Consider the following 17,764-nt stretch of genomic DNA (forward strand, 5'->3'; position numbering starts at 1 on the left):
AATATCTCCCCAAACGTAGGTCCCCTGTTTGGGTGTCATGCAGATGAGACCACATGGTCGATTGTAGGGATATGTCCTGGGTGTGAGGTGAATCAGCTCCCCCGGGGGAGATGGGAGGTGGTAAAGCTGTTTCCGGCTCTTGTGGGGGAAGGAGGCAGGCGGTAAAGTGGACCCCAAGGACGTCTGGCCCTAATCAGGCAGAGGGAATGCAGAGACAGGGGTGAAGTGGAGCAAAAGAGGATGAGCAATTAGCTGCGTGCTTACTGACAACAGGAGAAAACAAGGCTCTGTCATACCTGGGACACGCACAGGATAACCTGAATAATCAAACCAAATACAACTTCATTTGTTTTTGTAGGCTTTTAAACAATTACGTTTGAAATTCTGTCGTGATTGGCAAATTTCTGATTTGCATTGTATAAGCAATAATAATTCCTATCAAGTGTTTCTTATAATACATCGCATTGCACATACAGTATCATGCTCTGGGTGTTTGTTATCTTGTGCAGGAAGTAAAAATACAATCATTATTATGTGAATTTTTCCTTTAAAAATACAGTATACTGCTCTGTTGAGGAACTTGCATTTAACTTAAATTACATGCAGTAAAAAAAGCCTGTTTACACCCTTGTCCCAGTGTGCATTTGGGTGAAATTGTATCTCACGTCTAATGTTGTCACAGGAGAACAGGAAGTGCATCACTGCAGAAAGCAGTGGACAGGAAGCCTTCACAGACTGAGAGGAGGAAGAAGAACCGGCCACAGGAAGCCTGCAGAGCCCTCCACCCCCTGAGGTCTCCGGACACAGACCACCATAAAGATGAAGACCTGGAGAGCAGGCGGGATGGCAGCAGCGATGGTGAATAATTCCTGCAGCACTGTAAATGTGAATGTGTTCTTATGTGAAACCCTGGACTGAGGAGATGCCTCAATTTGTTATACTCGACCTGGATGTTTGACAGTCAAGCAATTTTAGAAGGAAGTGGATATGCTGTCATAAGGAGTGTTATATGGAGTTTTACCTGTGTATGTCTGCATTTATGTGTGTGTGTGTGTGGGTGTGTGCGTCTGTGTGTGTGTACAGGAACTCTTTTCCCACAGTATCATTTACACCTGTGTCTGCCCCTCAGTTCTAGGGCTCAGTTGTGTCCCCTGTGAGGGGCAGCTTTGCCTCCGGCTTTGTGATTTACAGCAGATACCCCTGCTTGCCCCACAGCCATTTGACAGAGAGCAAGCTTAGCTTAAAACCTGGCTCCTCCCACTATCACACAGCCAGCATGTTCAGCCTGTGCTCTGAGCATGTCACTGTCACCCCTGAGAAGTCAGGGCCATCTGCCACCTTTACTGCACTAAGACATGGATCTTCTCTTCTCCCCACAGCATGTATGAATATGGCAGCCAGTAAGAGGGTGTGCTCTTTCTGTAATTTACTGCCAGTTCTTCTCTACTTACTCTGGAAACCTGTGTAATTATCCTGGGATGCAGGTTGAAGATGTAAACCTTTTACTTACATTTTGGAACAGTTCACCCAGAATGCTAAATTCACTTTAAGCACTTTGAAGCATTCTGCTTCTATCTTTGAGATGTTTGCTCACATTTAGTTGTAATGTAGGGTTGTTCTGTGTGATTGGAGAAGGGTGTGAGTCATTTCACAGTAGGCATCAAACCATTCACAGTTTACAGTTGGTAGCCATAGAAACAAGCATGCAATTGGCCATTCAGTACAGCACTGGCTTAATTTATAAAAGTATAATTTGTGTTTTCATGCAGTTTTTTTCCTATTTTTTCAATAACATATCCCTCGCTTCCTTGTGCTGTGTCAACAAATATTTTCTCAGTAGTGTTCGCTCAAGCTTGCACTTTGTTGACCTCTCCAAATTTCTCCGTTTCTAATTTGTGCTTGCCTGCGTCATGACAATGCCCCAAAAAGCGTCACTGAATCACGTCACTATCAGAAGCAATTTTCATCAAATGCCCTGAAAAGCATTTCAAAAGAACAGGAGAAAAATAACCTGCCTCTATTTTTTCCATCAAGAAAATGTTCACAATCAGTTTGTTTGCCCTAATTTCCTATCTCCTTTGAAGTGTCCTTAGAGCCAAACACATCTTCACAAACAATTAGCTTCCACCTTCTGTTCTTTGATCAAGGTATTCCTTGGCTTCCTGTCTCACTTCAAGAGCTGCAAATAAAAAGCGGTTGATTTAAGATACCCTTGTATTTGACTCTTGCATTATCACATCATGTTTTTCATTTTTATTTTATCATAGTGTTGCATCCCTTACTCTACAAATTTTTCATTGTATTATTATGGGTCCAAGCACAGTGCTGGAAACTTATTGTGTTTGTTCAGATTTTTTTTTTCTGCCCTACAAGTGTTTGCATTGCAAAAACTATATGTTGCACATCAACCAAACTGGGCAGCTAGGTTCCTATAGTCACCCACTACTCAGGTTAGGGAAATTACCTCGACTGGCCTCGAAATGGCCATTTTGGCCTATAACTATTGACCTGTTCGGGCTAGAATTAAAATTATTGTTTGCCTCTGGCTTGCTTAGCCTGCATAGATACATTGTGTATCTTGCAGCAGCACTACTGTATAGGTGAGTGACTAAAGGGTGCTGATATCCTGTGCTCTATGTATGTGTTAGGACCTAAAAACTGCTATGTGTGCAGTGGTCAGTGTAAAAGAGGAATTCCAGGTTAAAGTGAATGCATTTTAATTTATCGTATGGTGTGTTCAGTAATGGCAATATACAATGGTGGAAAATGTGAATGTAATGGAATGGCTATACGTGAAAGGTGCTCAGGAGACCAATGTGACAAGTTTCCTCAAACCATTCCATTTCTCCCCTTATATACCGAAGGATCGAAGAAAACCCCAAGTCATCAAATAAAGACACAATCACAGTAAAACAGTATGTTAATGATCCTGTTTGCATTACCTCTGTAAGCCTATCACACCACGTGTGAATTGTGTTCTTTTGTCTGAGCCCACTGTACCACACCATCAAAGACATCAAATTAAGGTTTACATAATGCTCATCCAATAGAATCTCTTTTTATCAAACCCTGCTAGCTCCCTGTCAGTACAGTAAGTACAGTCTGCTTTTCTTTCCTTTGTTAACCACCCTACAATAATAATAATAATAATAATAATAATAATAATAATAAACAGTTTACTATGTAGCTGCTTACTGTGTCTGTTATTATTTCATTTGGACCTGTGCTTTCCAATGGCTGTGTTTCAGGTAGGGATAGTTTGGCAGACAAGTCCCGCAGGAGCTGTTCCCCCAGCTCATCCTCTCAGACCCTGACACCCCTGCCTAGCCAGACGCCCACCCCCCGCTTAGGACAAGACTCCCTTATTGCAAAGCGAACAGAACTTCCAGCCCCTCTTGCTGCTGACAGGATTGAGGCCCTAGCCCAGGACCTCCTGTTGGCCCTGGAACAGCATCGAGGACAACAAGAGGTACGCTGCTGCCCCCCAACATCCAAGGGCTCAGACCTGGGTCAAGTATGCACTATATTAATTGACTTCACGCTGGTGTTTGTATTTTTTTTAATTTTTTAAATTTTGTTTACTACATACATGTGTGAGTCATCATGCCCTCTCCTCTGTGCACACCTGCTGGGACAGGAGATTCAAAGGTACATCAAAGCACTGTTTCCACGCTGCCTGGATGATAAAGAGCAGGAGGAGCAGAGGGAATTGACCACTCAGCAACAGGAAGCCCTGGAGAAGTTGGAGAAACTAATCCCTCCCACTGCAGGTCCAGCCAATCAGGACAAGGGTAAGCAAGACATTGGGCCTATAGCCTAGTAGCTCCAGTAGTCTTTGCAGTAGCTTAAAATCTGTGTGGAAAATTGCTAATCAGTTATGAATAGCAGAATAGCTGCTGTAATAAAGGCTGTAACTAATTTGATGATGAATTCTGGATTTTATTATGCCTCCAGAGGCACATTTCAAACTAGTTTCTGTTTCCAAAATGTCCCAGGTGGAGAAATTTGTGGACGATGTCTTCTATGCAAGTAGCTGTTCAGTGGCTTTTTTTGGTGCAACGTGTGGTGCAGTCCGTAGTGCGGCCGATTCTGGAGCCATATGCAAGTCCCCCACATTCTTAGTTGTGGTCTCTCTGTTACCCTCTCTGCTTTCTACCTGTATACATAAAGTGAAAACAGGAGTATTTGTCCAAAAACAAGCATGAAACTGTCTAGACCCACGGCGCACCTGTACAAAGTGTCATGAGTAAAACTTGGCTAACTATCTAGCTAGCTAGCTAGCTATGGCATGTCTTCACTTTGTTGTCCTCCGTGTGTCCATATATCTGTATCGGTGGTACGTGCTAACTAGGTTAACTAAAGTAGGCGAAACGCTAACATGTTAGGGTTAGCTAAAGTAACATTAGGCGTTAAAGCTGTGCTTAAAAATCTCATGCCGCTCGAAGTGATGATTTTGGGAGCTGCACCTGCGCATGCATCCTACTAAACGAAACACTACCTGCGCATGCATCCTACCAAACGTCCCTCTCAGGTCGTCCATGAGTGAGTGAGTGAGTGACCACAATTTGCCATGCATAGCCCACGGCGGCAGGCAGTCCTGCACACTGTGGGAAAAACACAATATCCATAACAACAGAGGGAAGTAATATTATAGTCAGTGTAATGAAGTTCAGCAGAACGTGCAACGATTGAAACAAAATTTACAGCAGAGAAGTGCTATACTTACAGTGCTATACTTGCCATTTATAGCTATAATGCCATAAATCTTATATGTTGAAAGTGGCATTCGAAGAGCTAGAGGAGTACCAAGAGTATTTCTTGAAATAATTAAATACAAAGCCCAAAAGCTGAATAAATGTCTGCTTTTTTGGGGGGCTCATACATGGAAGTGTTGTGTTTGCATAATAAATTTCTCATCATTACCCCCCCCCCCAACCTTCATTCAAGTGTTTCATATCTGGAGGCTGTTTGGGAGCTCCACTTTCATTTGCATATCAACTGGAAACATTCAATTATACACCACATAGTATTTGCATTCAATTTGGCTTCTAAAAAAATTCTTCTTCTACAAATCAAGGTGTCTGGCTTTGAATGAAAATCTGACCGTTTAGAAAGTCACAGAGAAGTCATACTAAGTGAATAGCACTGAGCAGACACATTGTGTCTCAAGGTTTCAAGAAGCATTTGGAATTTAGCAACAGTAATACAAAACATTGTGGAGGACTGAATATAACTGAGAGAAAGCGAGAGAATGCTACCCACCATTATTGGGTCATTATAGAGAAACATGCAAATGCCGGAGAGACAGTAAACCTCCCATGATTTCATGCTTATTGCATAAAATACACTATGTACTATTTATGTAATGTGAGCTTCATGATGTTTGGGACAAAGACATTTTGCTTTTCTCTTGATTTGCCTCTGTACTCCCTAGTTTTAGATTTGTAATGAAACAATTCACACATGGTTAAAGTGCAGCTCTCAACTTTTATTAAAAAGTCTCTTTTATGCATTTTGGTTTCACCATGTAGAAATTACTGTACTTTTTATACATAGCCTCCCATTTCAGGGCACAATAATGTTTGGGACATATTAATGTTATGTAAATGGAAGTAATCAGGTTTAATAATTTGTTGCATATGCTGTGGCCCATAAACATCATTGGGTATCTTCTTTGGTGACACTCTGCCAGGCCTGTACTGCAGCCATGTTCAGCTATGTTTTCTATTCAGCATATGAAACTCATTTCCGGTTGGATTCATTGTTTTTCTGTAGGATGAAGTGCCGTGGGTTTGGAGGCATTTTCTTGAACTTGAGCAGATAAGATGCTTCTGTATACTTCAGAATTAATTTTTCTGCGGCTATCAGCAGTTACATCATCAATGAAGACAAGTGAGCCATTAACTGTGGCAGCCATACATGCCCAAACCATAACCATAACACCCCCACCACCATGTTTCACAGATGAGAGGGGGAGGGTGCTTTGGATCTTGGTCAGTTCCCCTTTGGCCTCCATACTTTGCTTTTGACATGATTCTGATATGAGTGAATCTTGGTCTCATCTGTCCACAAGACCTTTGACCTTTTTCCAGACCTCTGCAGGCTCTTATAGTACTACTTAGAAAACTGTAACCTGACCATCCTGTTTTTGTAGCTTTTCAAACTGTTTGCATCTTGCAGTGTAGCCTCTTTAGTTCCGTTCGCAAAGTTGTCTGCGGACAGTAGGCACTGACAAATCCAGGCCTGCCTACTGTTTCTGTTGGACAGCTCTTTGAGAGTTTTTCTTCATTATGGTGAAAAATCTTCTTTGGCCTACCAGGCCCTTTGTGATTCCTGAGCTCACCAGTGTTCTCTTTCTTCGTAATGATGTACCAAATAATTGATTTTAGTCAGCGTGAGGTTTGGTCTATATTTATGACTTTTCCTTCTAATTTCTCAGTCCCATAATGGCTTTGTTGACTCTCACTGGCACAACTCTGGTCCTCATGTTGAAAACACCAATAACAAACTCCAAAGGCAATGAAAACGGAGAATCACCATTAGATACTAAAAGTTATCTTATACCTGCACTAAGGAAGCAATTTAACATACCTGAATAATCAGAAACACCCATGAAGCCATTTTTCCCAACCATTATGGTGCCCTGAAAGGGAGGACTGTAAGATTTTGGAGTACGGAACCAAATAAAGAAAAAAATATGTCTTTGTTCCAAACATTATGGAGCTTACTTTATGTCTATTTATAAACATAAAAAGACAAATTCAAACTGTCCTTCTCATCAGCAAAGGACATTACAGTAGCTCCACATTATTACACACTGGAAAGAGAGAGAGAGAGAGAGAGAGAGAGAGAGAGAGATAGAGAGATATCTATTAAGCATACACAGCAGAATATTGTGTACCAGACTACCACAGATTCTTGGACTCAGCCTTCAGGCATATGTGCTGTAACTGCAGGTGCTCTGACAGAAAGGGCCATGAAAGCAGAACTGACACGTGTCACGGTGAGAGCGGCCAACAGACAAAAGGCTGCTCCTCACGGGGACCGACCTGCGTAGCCGCTGCTCCCGCTCTCATTTGTACTGTGTGTACCCTGGTAACCCCTGGGTTAAGCGCACCGCGGTAATTACCAGCGGCCTGTTGGTGCTTGTGCAAAGAGGCTTTTAATTGATCCCAGTGCACCTGCAAAGGACACTGAAGTGAGAGCTGGGGGGTGTGGGGGTGGAGGAGGTGGAGGGGACCTGTCCGCGTGGAAAGAGCAGTCAAATTCAGCCACGCCAGAGAAGCTGGAGCATCGTCGGTTCCAGTCACGTCTCCCTGATGAGTCCCAACTGCCCTCTTTATTGTTCCTGCAAATCAGCCTTTTCCTGTTACGACTCAGTAAAACCAGCACCCTGTGCTCACATATTTATTTTATTTATCCTTTATTTATCCACCTGAATCCCATTGAGATTGACGTCTCTTTTTCCTTAGGCTAGGGAACCAAGGTAGCAGCATAAGCATAAGCTAGCAATAAGATCATAGAATGCACGTTATTTTGGCCTGTGCTGAACTTCTTCTTTACTTTGATTTACAGTCTTTCCCCTCCCTTACTCACTGATAAGTGGGTGTGGTGACTTTGGGAGAGCAACGTTCTCTTCTGTGTGATTGGCTCTGCTGGATTGTGAGGAACTAGTTGGGGGGCGGGTGGATGGGCTCAAGACATCTCACCCTTGGCCTTCTCTCCTACAAGTCCCAGCTGCCTAAACTCTAATTTAGCATCCAAATGGCATCAAAAGATTAGCAGAAATCCCATTGCAGCTGCTTATCCCCGAGCTGAGCAGCAGCGCGGGGTGCCTCTGGAGCAGCCAGAGTTCAAACCGGGCAACAGAGACCATTTAAAGCATGTATGACAGTCAACCCTCTAGGCTGGAGATTAGACCCACCGTGGAAGGATCATGTTTGTTTGCGCCCTTCTGTTGTTGTTTTGCACTGTGTAAACTAGGGCACTTTCAATAATTTTTCATGGGAGCTATACTGTTTTTTTTTTTGGGGGGGGGGGAAACAATAGTGTGATTTTCTGTATGTATGTAGTGTGCATGTGTATGAACAGATGCATCTTAAAACATGGTTGGTTATTATGGCTGGGTGTTTGTCACATAATTTTTTTGCCATTTCCGTAATTTCCTTTTGTGGTTTTTAATCCGTTTGGAATGGTAACTGTCAAATTAACTTAGGCCTAAGCATTTTAACCATATTTCCAAATGCTGGGAGAAACAAAGAGTGAAAATGTATGCAGATTCTGAAATGGGCTGGGATCAAGATTCCCATCTGTTGTTGCAATCAGATGCTTGATGGCCCGTCAACAGTGTTGATGCCCAGCACTCATTCCTCGTTAGTAACATTGTCAGTGACAACAGGCACTCCATTAAAGACTCAACTTCACAATTTACAATATGTTGTACCAAAACAAACTTTAAATAAAACAAAGCTGACACATAGACACACGATAACCCTGTTTTATTATTACAGTTTGAGCATGCTTTGTTTCTAACAACATTCTGTTAAAGGCAAAAAAGCATGCTCTCTCTATCCGTGAAAGACTGAAGTGGTTGAACGCACCAGCCTATCAATGTATTTTACTAATATTTGTCCCTTTGTTCATACCACCTTTGCCAATGATACATAGGCATTCATAAATGCTAATGTCACTAATCAGGCATATGGTGTGTGTCACTTGGTATGTCACGGTAACATGACTTGCTGCATCAGTGGTGATGCACCATATGCTTATCTGTGATTATTGGCATAAGCCTTTTATAGTTTCTACATAATGCTTATGAAGGTACTGTGTATAGGTTATGAAGAAGTATATTGTACCATTCATTGTATGTGTTAGTGTTTTCGTTTTTTTTTGAGGAAGTATGTTCAGGTGTGTTGGTGACATGAGAGATTTGAACATTAGTTAGCATACATTGACTTATCTGCATCACTAAATTGGTTACTGTCTTCCTCAATAAGACACACAATAATGTAATAAATCACTAGTTATTCTATGACAGAATAGAAGAAATTTTAAACATTTTACTGCCACTTTTAACTAACTGAATCAGTGAGCCACCATGGCATTCTGAACTGTATCAGTGCTGGACATAACCGCTCTGAAGACTGGTTGCTCTTATACGTAAAATGCACAGTGGTAATTGGGCAATAGGGATATGAATGTTTCACAAATGTGACATAACTTGCGCTGTATGTGTACAGTTATGTCTGAAAATGTCTAAAATGTAGTGATTTTAGAGTTTCTTTTAGAAGGGAGAACAGTGTTTCAATAAACAGTGGAAAAAAGCTATTTCTAGCACAATGTAAAAAAACTGTACTTTTTATTTTTCCTGTGAATTTGGTTGAGAATATCGATTTACACTGCATTTTATGCCGATAGCCAAAATCAGCATGAAAGGTTTTTTTGAAAGCCCACAGAAAATCGTCCAGATGAGGAAAAATTAACACAGGTGAAACAAATAACCCATTTGGAATTTTCTGGGCTTTTTTTCTGTTTCCTTCCACAGCTGGCCAGAATGTAACTGGGCAGCTCATGGCAAAACTGAGACAGTGGCTCTGTGACGTTGGAATGAGTCGGTCCCCCGCCCTCCCCATTCCCACTGCACAGTAAGCCGAGCAAGAGCACCATTTATAGCCTTCAGCTATGACTGGCCATCGGGTGTAAATACTCCAGCCACCCTTTACTCTCCTTTTTGGCCTCTGTAGGATTGAGGTAAGCCTGAGGAATCAGGCATCTGCATTTAGCCGCCATTCCAAAAAGGAGCATTAGGGTGCTCAGATAGGAGTTGAGCCCTAATCTGAGATAAACAGCTCTGATCTATAGATCACCTGGAGGATTTCCCAGGCCTCTTTAAGATGGTGCTGTAAGCAGAAACAGGAGAGTTAGCCTGGGCTTGGCTACGGGCCTGTATGCTGTATTCCTATCCTGGTTTTACGGCTCCCTCAGAGTGCTTACTCATCAAATCTGTGCAGTTTGCAAGAAGAAAAAGAACCACAGTTGTCATTTGCATCTAATGAAATGCTACAGTGTATCTACAAAATGACGACTGTTGAGCATTGTCAGTTGTTTTTCAAATAGTAATTTGAATTCAAATTGGACACCGGATGTGAAATGCTAAATGCTTAGTTGCAATTTTGCTTCTCTGTGCTGAAAGGCTTTCCAAATGATTACGCTCAAATGTGGCAGACCAGTAATTTTTTATTGTGTAAATGGTTAGTTAGAAGCCAGGTTCTTATCATCTAATAAGATGCTACAGTACAACATGGTTTATTTAATTTTTCTTGTTTTTGGATTTGTATACGCCAGTCAAGCAATACTTTTCAAACTGGCCACTCAATATCAGATGCTAAATGGCTTGGCTGAAATTATCAATTTTGTTTCTATGTGCCAAAATACTTTAGAAATTATCGCATTGTATTGTGACATGCAGTTATTTTGTATTTTTAACATGCAAATGCTGAATTATAAATTTTGAAACCCTGCAAAAATAATCAAAATGTCAGTCATGTGCTAACGGTGTGTGCTTTTGTAGTTGAAAGTCCCTGGACAACGAGGTGCTATGTTCTGCTAACCTTTATTAGCATACACTCCCAAACTGGAATAATGGCCAGTCCATTGCTGCAGTGTCCCCAGTCCCCAGGGAGAAAGCAGAATCACGCATAATGTCATCTGAAGAGTATGCTGCCAGGCCTTTTTGACTCTGTGGGTCTGCTGCTCAGCTGTGCAGTCACTGCATCAGAGGACAGGCAGGCCACAAGCACCAGACCAAACAGAGCGAAGCGGAGAAGACCCTCCGCTTTCATCCATTTTAAAAAATAATCTGGCCCCCACCGTGAGGAAATTGAAGGAACCAGATGTGTGCTTTTGCTCAAGCTACCACCTAAACTTTTTTTTTGCCTGCCTAATCTTTTTGTTTGTTTGTCTGTTTTTTTCCTGCCTATTGCCTTCTTGTCCTTAAGAGCCATGCTGTTCTTCTTACATAACTGAAAATTGTCAGTGAACTGCCCCTAATAGTCTTGTTCAGGTACCCGTTGGCCAGCCCATGAATGTGCTTACAATGAAAGGTACAGACAAGTGCTGTAAGAACATTTTCCAGCTGAAATTTTCCTGCTCTTTAAGGCAGAAAAGCATTGGACTCGAGTCCTGTTTCTTGCTCTGCTGCATTATGGACATAATAATCACTGTGATTAAAGTTCCTGAGGTCTTGAGCAATGAACTATGATTTCACACTGCAGGGAGTTTAGGCCGCACTAACAGGCAGGCCTTCCCTAATACTGCATAAGCTAGACTTGGGGACTGGCTTGTTGGGAAATTAGGAAGTCCGAACCCGAAATGCGGTCAATTGAGGTGAATCTGAGTTTTACACATCACTGCATGAATTGTCTACGCTCACAGAAAGTGGTGCTGTTTAAAATTCATTAGTCTAGATATTAAGATGTGCTAGATTATATATCTATGTACATTGTGATATATTTCTTGTATATTTTTATAGCATACAGTATTTCTGCTTTTAATAACGTTTACTCAAATTGTTTTCTCCCTTGTCAAATTAATGTAATATATTGTATCTTTCCCCTTGTTACTGGAAGGCGATCCTGGTGGCGTACCTGAGTATGTAAACACAGCTAGACTCCTCATGCCCAAAGTCAGTCCTGGACGGGATGTGCTGGCCCGATGGGCCCGTGATGGCTGGTACTACTACAGTAAGTCATGCAGACAAAGATGAAAGCAGGTAGAAAGCAGGCAGTCGTTTATCGAATGGCGCTACAACGGTCCACTAGCGGCAGCACCATTCACCCACTATGTTGACTTCTCATAACAGCTGATTATTGTCTCAACTGTCTATTCGCTAGCGGCCCGCTGTTGTGCCGATTTCCACCAAGCGCCAGTGATCTCACAGCTTTGCCGATGGTGGACCGCTAAAAAGCCACTGTTAGCTTCCTAGCTGGGGTCTGTCTGATACAATAACCAGAGGAAACATCCATAAGATTGGTCCAGGGGTTCTGAACTGTGCTGCCGGTAAATCCTTGACTGTCCCTAGGTTCCGTGGTCCATGCTTGTGGAGATCAGAGCTACTTTCTGCAGAGCCGAGAGGGGGCGCTAGAGAGAGTTTGGAGAGAGGACATTATCACAGAGGGAGAAGATTCCAGCGAGGAGATAAAGGTAAAGAGAAAAACCTTTTAAATAGTAATTACACTCAAGATCACATTTTTGAAAACTGTAAATAGTTTTGTATTCCTACTTTATAGTAAACCATTTTAATCCATGCCATTATTTCAACATTTCTTAAATAATATCATTTGGCAGAAAAAATGGTAGAATAGCATCATGGTACTGCCCTCTAATATTAGAAATTTTTTTTCTGCATTTCTGCAGTCGTGATGTCAGAGTGCCTCTTTGGAGGTTCAGCTACCTCATATAAATGCCAATCAAGATATCCAGGGGAAGAATTGTTGCCGCCCACTAATTCGTCCTTTTATTTTTTTAATGAGACGGTACACAAGCCAGCACCTGATTGGTTAGATACGCTATGGTCCTTTCAACCAACATTTTTAAAACTGGAGCACCATGGCAGCCTGTTCATAAACTTTATCATATTCAACCAGAACAGTACACTAAAATATTTTTCTGAAAATATTTGAGGTGAGAAATAGGCCAGATAATTGCTGAATCTATTTACACTTGATCGGCAGTGACTAGTTTGACAGTTTGATTTTCATGAGGCAGGAGCAGCTATGCTGTACGATTGCATTTGCATAAGGCAAATGAGATAGACACACATACTCCACCCACCTCAGGAAGCATATTTCAAAATTGTGTAATAGGCAAAGTCAGGCTGAAACAGTGAGTGCAAATACTCTTTAAGGTTTAAGATCACAAATATGTCATTAAAATGTTCTTAACTAAACATTCTAATGCTGATGTAACACGGATGTCACCACTGGCAATTGAAAGCAATGGAGTTCTTGAACAATGACTTAAAATTTGGAAAAAACATTCCAAAAAACACACTCTTCAAAGGGTTAAAAAACAGAATGAGGTGAGTAACTTCTATGATGGAACTTGACTTATGTCTGAATTAACATGTAGTCATATTTTAATGCCATGCTAAAATTCCCTCAAATTCTGTGCCACAGACAAGTGATAGTCATCCTGTCCATGAAGATGGCCTTGCTGAATTGCATGGAGACATTCAGATATGCTCACTACCTTCTTAATCTTCTCAAAGTTTAAAACAAGGAGCACTTTAATTGCCCTGTCCCGTCCTCCAGGCAGAAGACCCTGTCATCGGTGCCCACCCACTGTACCCTGATCGGTACTGTCCAGGGGTGGTACTGGCAGTCACGGAGGATCTACAGACAAAGGTAGGGTTTCAGCAGGGTGAAGAACAGGTCTATGTTAAATGAAAAATTGTGCTTATTTCAATCACTTTGTTGTTGCCTGATAATGTAAATAAATATAGCTTGATTCATGTTTGGAAGTTATAAATTCTACCTTTCTTAAATTCTGTCATACTTTCTGGAAAACAGGCCTTCCAGTTTGACATTTTAATAAAATTCCCATCATGCATTTTGCTGACATGCCCAAGAAAACATAAGCAGACTTTGAAATGAACTATAGGAGCTTGAGGCAAACATGGAAATGGCTGAAAAAGGTACTTGTTCAAAGTAAAATTTTAAATATGGGAAAATAGTACCGACAATTAACAGGACAAGCAACTGATGTAAGAATATATGTAAGCATTATTGACTTTGAAATCACCAAGAGAATAAGTAGCCAAGCCATTTCTCACAGCTTCTGAGTTCTTCCCAAGAAAACTCAACCTTTTCAAGCAGGGTATTACCACTGATCATGCCTGGGGTGTGCCTCTGCAGACAGCGAACCAAATGCACATTGGGTTTTTGGGGGAATTTCCTGTTTAAGTCCATGTGACTTCATCAGCCGAATTACCACCGTTTCTGTGCTGCAGGTGAGGTATTACGATGGCAGCGAGGTGCTTGTGTCCCGGGAGCAGCTCTTCCAGATTCCCGCCGAGAAGTTTGAGAGGGACGTGGCCTACATCCTGGAATGCGAAGAGCGCTGGGTGGGCGAGCTGGTGGTTGCCAGGCGCGAGGACACCGCAACCTATCATCCCGGTAATCCATTTCTCCAATACAACTTCTCTTATGTATGTTTTTGTTTTTAAGGAAGTTATTTTGGATAATAAAGTGTGATATATGCTTGGTTTAAAGGCAACCTTGGAAGTCGTGAATAACAGTTTTTCTAAAGGAAAGATCAGATGTTGAATACTTTTACTTCACCTATTAAGATCAACGATGTCCACTCTGAGAAGGGCCAAAATTGGTGCAAGCTAGTCCTGGTCCTAAAACACGTGATTCAAAAACCAGCCCACACAAAGACAAGCCTGTGTGACATTGGCAGGGAAAAAAGGCGCTGGGAGAAACTTTGAGAGGAACCAAACTCAACTGAGACTCAGTCAGTCTCCTGCTCTGACCAGTTCAGATTGTCGGTTCATGGCCAATCACTCAATTTTTCATATCAGTCCGAATCAGTCCGGTCCTGGTTTAGAAGGCCTGGCAATAGGCTTCAATCAAGCCACAGAGCCTCCTGTAAATGTCAGATATTTGTTTTTCTGCAATGGTCTCTCTCTGTGATGTGCTGCAAGCAGCTATATTTATTATTGCCATTATTGCTTGGTTGTTTCTCACCTACATAAAGCACTTAGCAGTGTTTTGTCCAGCCTAGCACTGCCTAATAATAAACAGACACCATACTTCTTTCACCCTAAAATGGGTTGCTGGCCTCTTTTATACTACTCATTATTCTGTGCCGCTTGGCAATACAATCCACGCCTCCACCATTTTGATTGTATTCTGTGTGATGTAGGTAACATTCATTGAAAGTTTTTAACTGTCCGAGTCCATTGGTGAGCAGGCCGGACCTGGCCTGGTTCTGAACCCTGTTCTGTCTGTACACGGCAGCGGAGGTGCGTCAGAGGGTGGGGAATGGGAAACAGTACCTGATCCGCTGGGGCGACGGGACCAGCGCCGTCCAGGACAGGGAGTGGATTTTCGGGAAGTGGAGCCGTGCCCAAGCTCTGAGCGTTGGAGACTATGCATTGGCACTCGCTGACCCCGCCTCCCTCACCTTCCTGCCCGGAGTGGTGCAGGGCTCCACCGGAATGCTGCTTCATATTCATTTCATCAGTGGGGAAAGGTAAGAATGGAAAATCAATGAGAAAATAAATGGCCTGCACACTGCAACTTCAGTAAGTAGTTTAATAATTCCACACGGACGTTTTTGGCACAGCCCTTATTCGACGTGTATCTGGCATAGCATGAAGGCCTACTCACAGGTAGGTAAGAAAGGTGAGAAAGGACCCTGAATTCAAGAATATGTCCACTTCTGAATGGTCATATACTGTATGTTCTGTATTCCGGAGAATCTGCACCTTATGGGAATGGGATATGCTACAATATATTGTGATTATTTCACTCCACAATTTGTGTCTTTTTGAAAATGTAATTATTATAATGGAATGTACTGCAATATATATCGTAAATGTATTACAGTATGTATCATTCATATTTTCAAAAGTATATGTTATATTGTATGTGGCTTTTTGAAAATATAAGGATAAATATATTTCACAACAGTGTAGTTTTTAATAAATGGTATTGCAGTAGATAAAAGAGGAACTCATTTTTTTGTTCGTTATTGTGAAGCATTGCAATATTTCTATTTTCTTTCATATTTTAGTATATTTAGTAAGAGTAAAACTCTTCCTCTATGACTGACGTGGTTTACAGTACTGATCAGATTGTGTTAGCTACTGTAAATGTGCAAAGCAAACCCCATTCACCTTCAGTCTTAATGAGAACGAGTAGCACAGTGCTTACCAGAATCACCCTGAACCATACCACTGTTCTCAGAACAGCTCTCACTCCCATTGTGCTTGTATTTGCAATGGTGCCACTGCCAATACCAACATTTAGGGTATTGCCCATGTGCCTCTGCGTGTGTGCATGGGCGTGGGCACACATGTGTGCATGTCCATGCAAGAACACAGTGACAAATTGTGATTTATTTACATTTAGGCACTTGACCAGAGTGATTTAAAAATATTACAAAAATATAGGTTTAGGCAAGGGGCAGAGTCAATGCCAGCATCACAACCCATAGGAGTAAACCTACAACATAACGTTTGGTTACATAGTAGGTGCAAGAGGGAGGCCGAGGTTGTTTCATGCTTTAAGTTTCGAAGCATAAAACAACTGAGCACAGCCAGGACTAGTAAACCTATAATGAATATTCAGAGTTGAGGATTAGTTGAGCCAAGACGCAGTGCAAACAGGTGTGTGTTCAATCTGCAGCAGAGCAGCCAGATGGAATCGAATAATGGGTACTGGCAGGGGGGTGTCTAGTGGCATGATTTGTGCTGTTTTGTTTTCGGCGAGAGACTGAAAGCTGACCTTTGATACGACACCTCAATGAATGTTTTAATTAAAAAGCCCATTTGGGAGGTCTGTAGCATATATCTCTACACTGGCACTGGTTTGACTGTAGCCAGGGGGAGTCAATTCCATTTAAATTCAGTCCAGTCAAAAAATAAAAAAATTCAATTCATGAATGGAAAAATTCCCGTAATGTTCTGTGAGGATTTTCCTTTTAATCTATTTGATTTCTTTGATTTGAATTCATTATTATTTAAATATTGATTTGAATAAATTTGTTGATACTTTTTCTATACATTAGAAAATAAAAAATTAAACTAACATAATTGATCCCAGTTGAGTGTACCTCCACATATTTCTATTTCTATTGTTCTGTTTCTGTGCATGTTAAATGCTACCTTTAAGTCACTTTGCCTAAAGCATATACTAAATGCCTCCATTGTAAATTCTGTTTGTGTTGTGCCTCAACAGTCAGACTGTGGAAGCCCACCACTGCTTCTGGCTCTCAGAAGAACAATTCAACATGGCGGCACACCTCTTCACCAGCCAGCAATGGCGTAGGACAGTGGAGGAGGAGGAGGAGGAGGAGGAAGAGGAAGAGGAAGAGGAGGTAGAGGAGGAAGGAGGGGATGACACAGAAGACGAGCTGGACAAGACTGTTTACTCCACTGACTCCAGAACCTCCAATCCCTGAGCACAGCTAGCACTCATTGAAAGTCACAGTCCTCCCATAGGACTTCCACGCTTCATCAAGCTTTTCCTGCTGCCAATAGCGCTTTTGCCACTATACCAATATGGCACTGCCTGTGTGACTCATATATCGCGATACTCCCTGAGGTGACTGCATTGTTATTGTACAATATCACAAAATAGCAGAGAGATACCACAGCTTTGTTTCTGTGTTCTGTGCCATAGTCTTGCAGAGCTTAGAGTTCTCACTCTAGTCAGGCACACTGCAAGTACAGAGAAGTGCATGCATAGTTGCTGTTTTAATAGAAAGAGAATGCTCCCTGTTCATATTCATACAAACCAAATCATATTACGGATGATGTAACATCAGTTAGAATGATCTTGGTTCAAAATGTCTTGTCACATTTGCAGTGCACACGCAGAACTAAAAAGGACTTTCATTCATACCTAAGTTTATGCACTTGTCTGTTAAATTTGAACTGAATCTGTCATGTAATTCTTTACCAATGTCTTTACATGTGGAACACTGGAAATAAAGCAAAAAAAAAAAAAACTTGGTGCAAGTGTTGGCTTGTCAG

At 41.7% G+C, this 17,764-nt stretch overlaps 1 protein-coding gene across 1 annotated transcript in view; it reads left to right on the forward strand.

Annotated features, from left to right (window-relative positions):
• LOC135250561 (von Willebrand factor A domain-containing protein 3B-like) overlaps positions 1-17,728 on the forward strand; it is a 53,591-nt gene extending 35,863 nt beyond the window's left edge. Inside the window, exons 27-35 of the mRNA XM_064326976.1 lie at positions 683-858; positions 3,249-3,469; positions 3,638-3,791; positions 11,631-11,744; positions 12,083-12,204; positions 13,314-13,406; positions 14,012-14,177; positions 15,024-15,258; positions 16,968-17,728. Coding sequence (XP_064183046.1) covers positions 683-858; positions 3,249-3,469; positions 3,638-3,791; positions 11,631-11,744; positions 12,083-12,204; positions 13,314-13,406; positions 14,012-14,177; positions 15,024-15,258; positions 16,968-17,190 — 1,504 coding nt within the window. The 3' untranslated portion in view covers positions 17,191-17,728. The remainder of the gene's footprint in view (positions 1-682; positions 859-3,248; positions 3,470-3,637; positions 3,792-11,630; positions 11,745-12,082; positions 12,205-13,313; positions 13,407-14,011; positions 14,178-15,023; positions 15,259-16,967) is intronic.
• The last annotated feature ends 36 nt before the right edge of the window (positions 17,729-17,764 follow it).

Source organism: Anguilla rostrata, chromosome 3, assembly GCF_018555375.3.
Source record: "Anguilla rostrata isolate EN2019 chromosome 3, ASM1855537v3, whole genome shotgun sequence".
In the NCBI taxonomy this organism is placed as follows: Eukaryota; Metazoa; Chordata; class Actinopteri; order Anguilliformes; family Anguillidae; genus Anguilla; species Anguilla rostrata.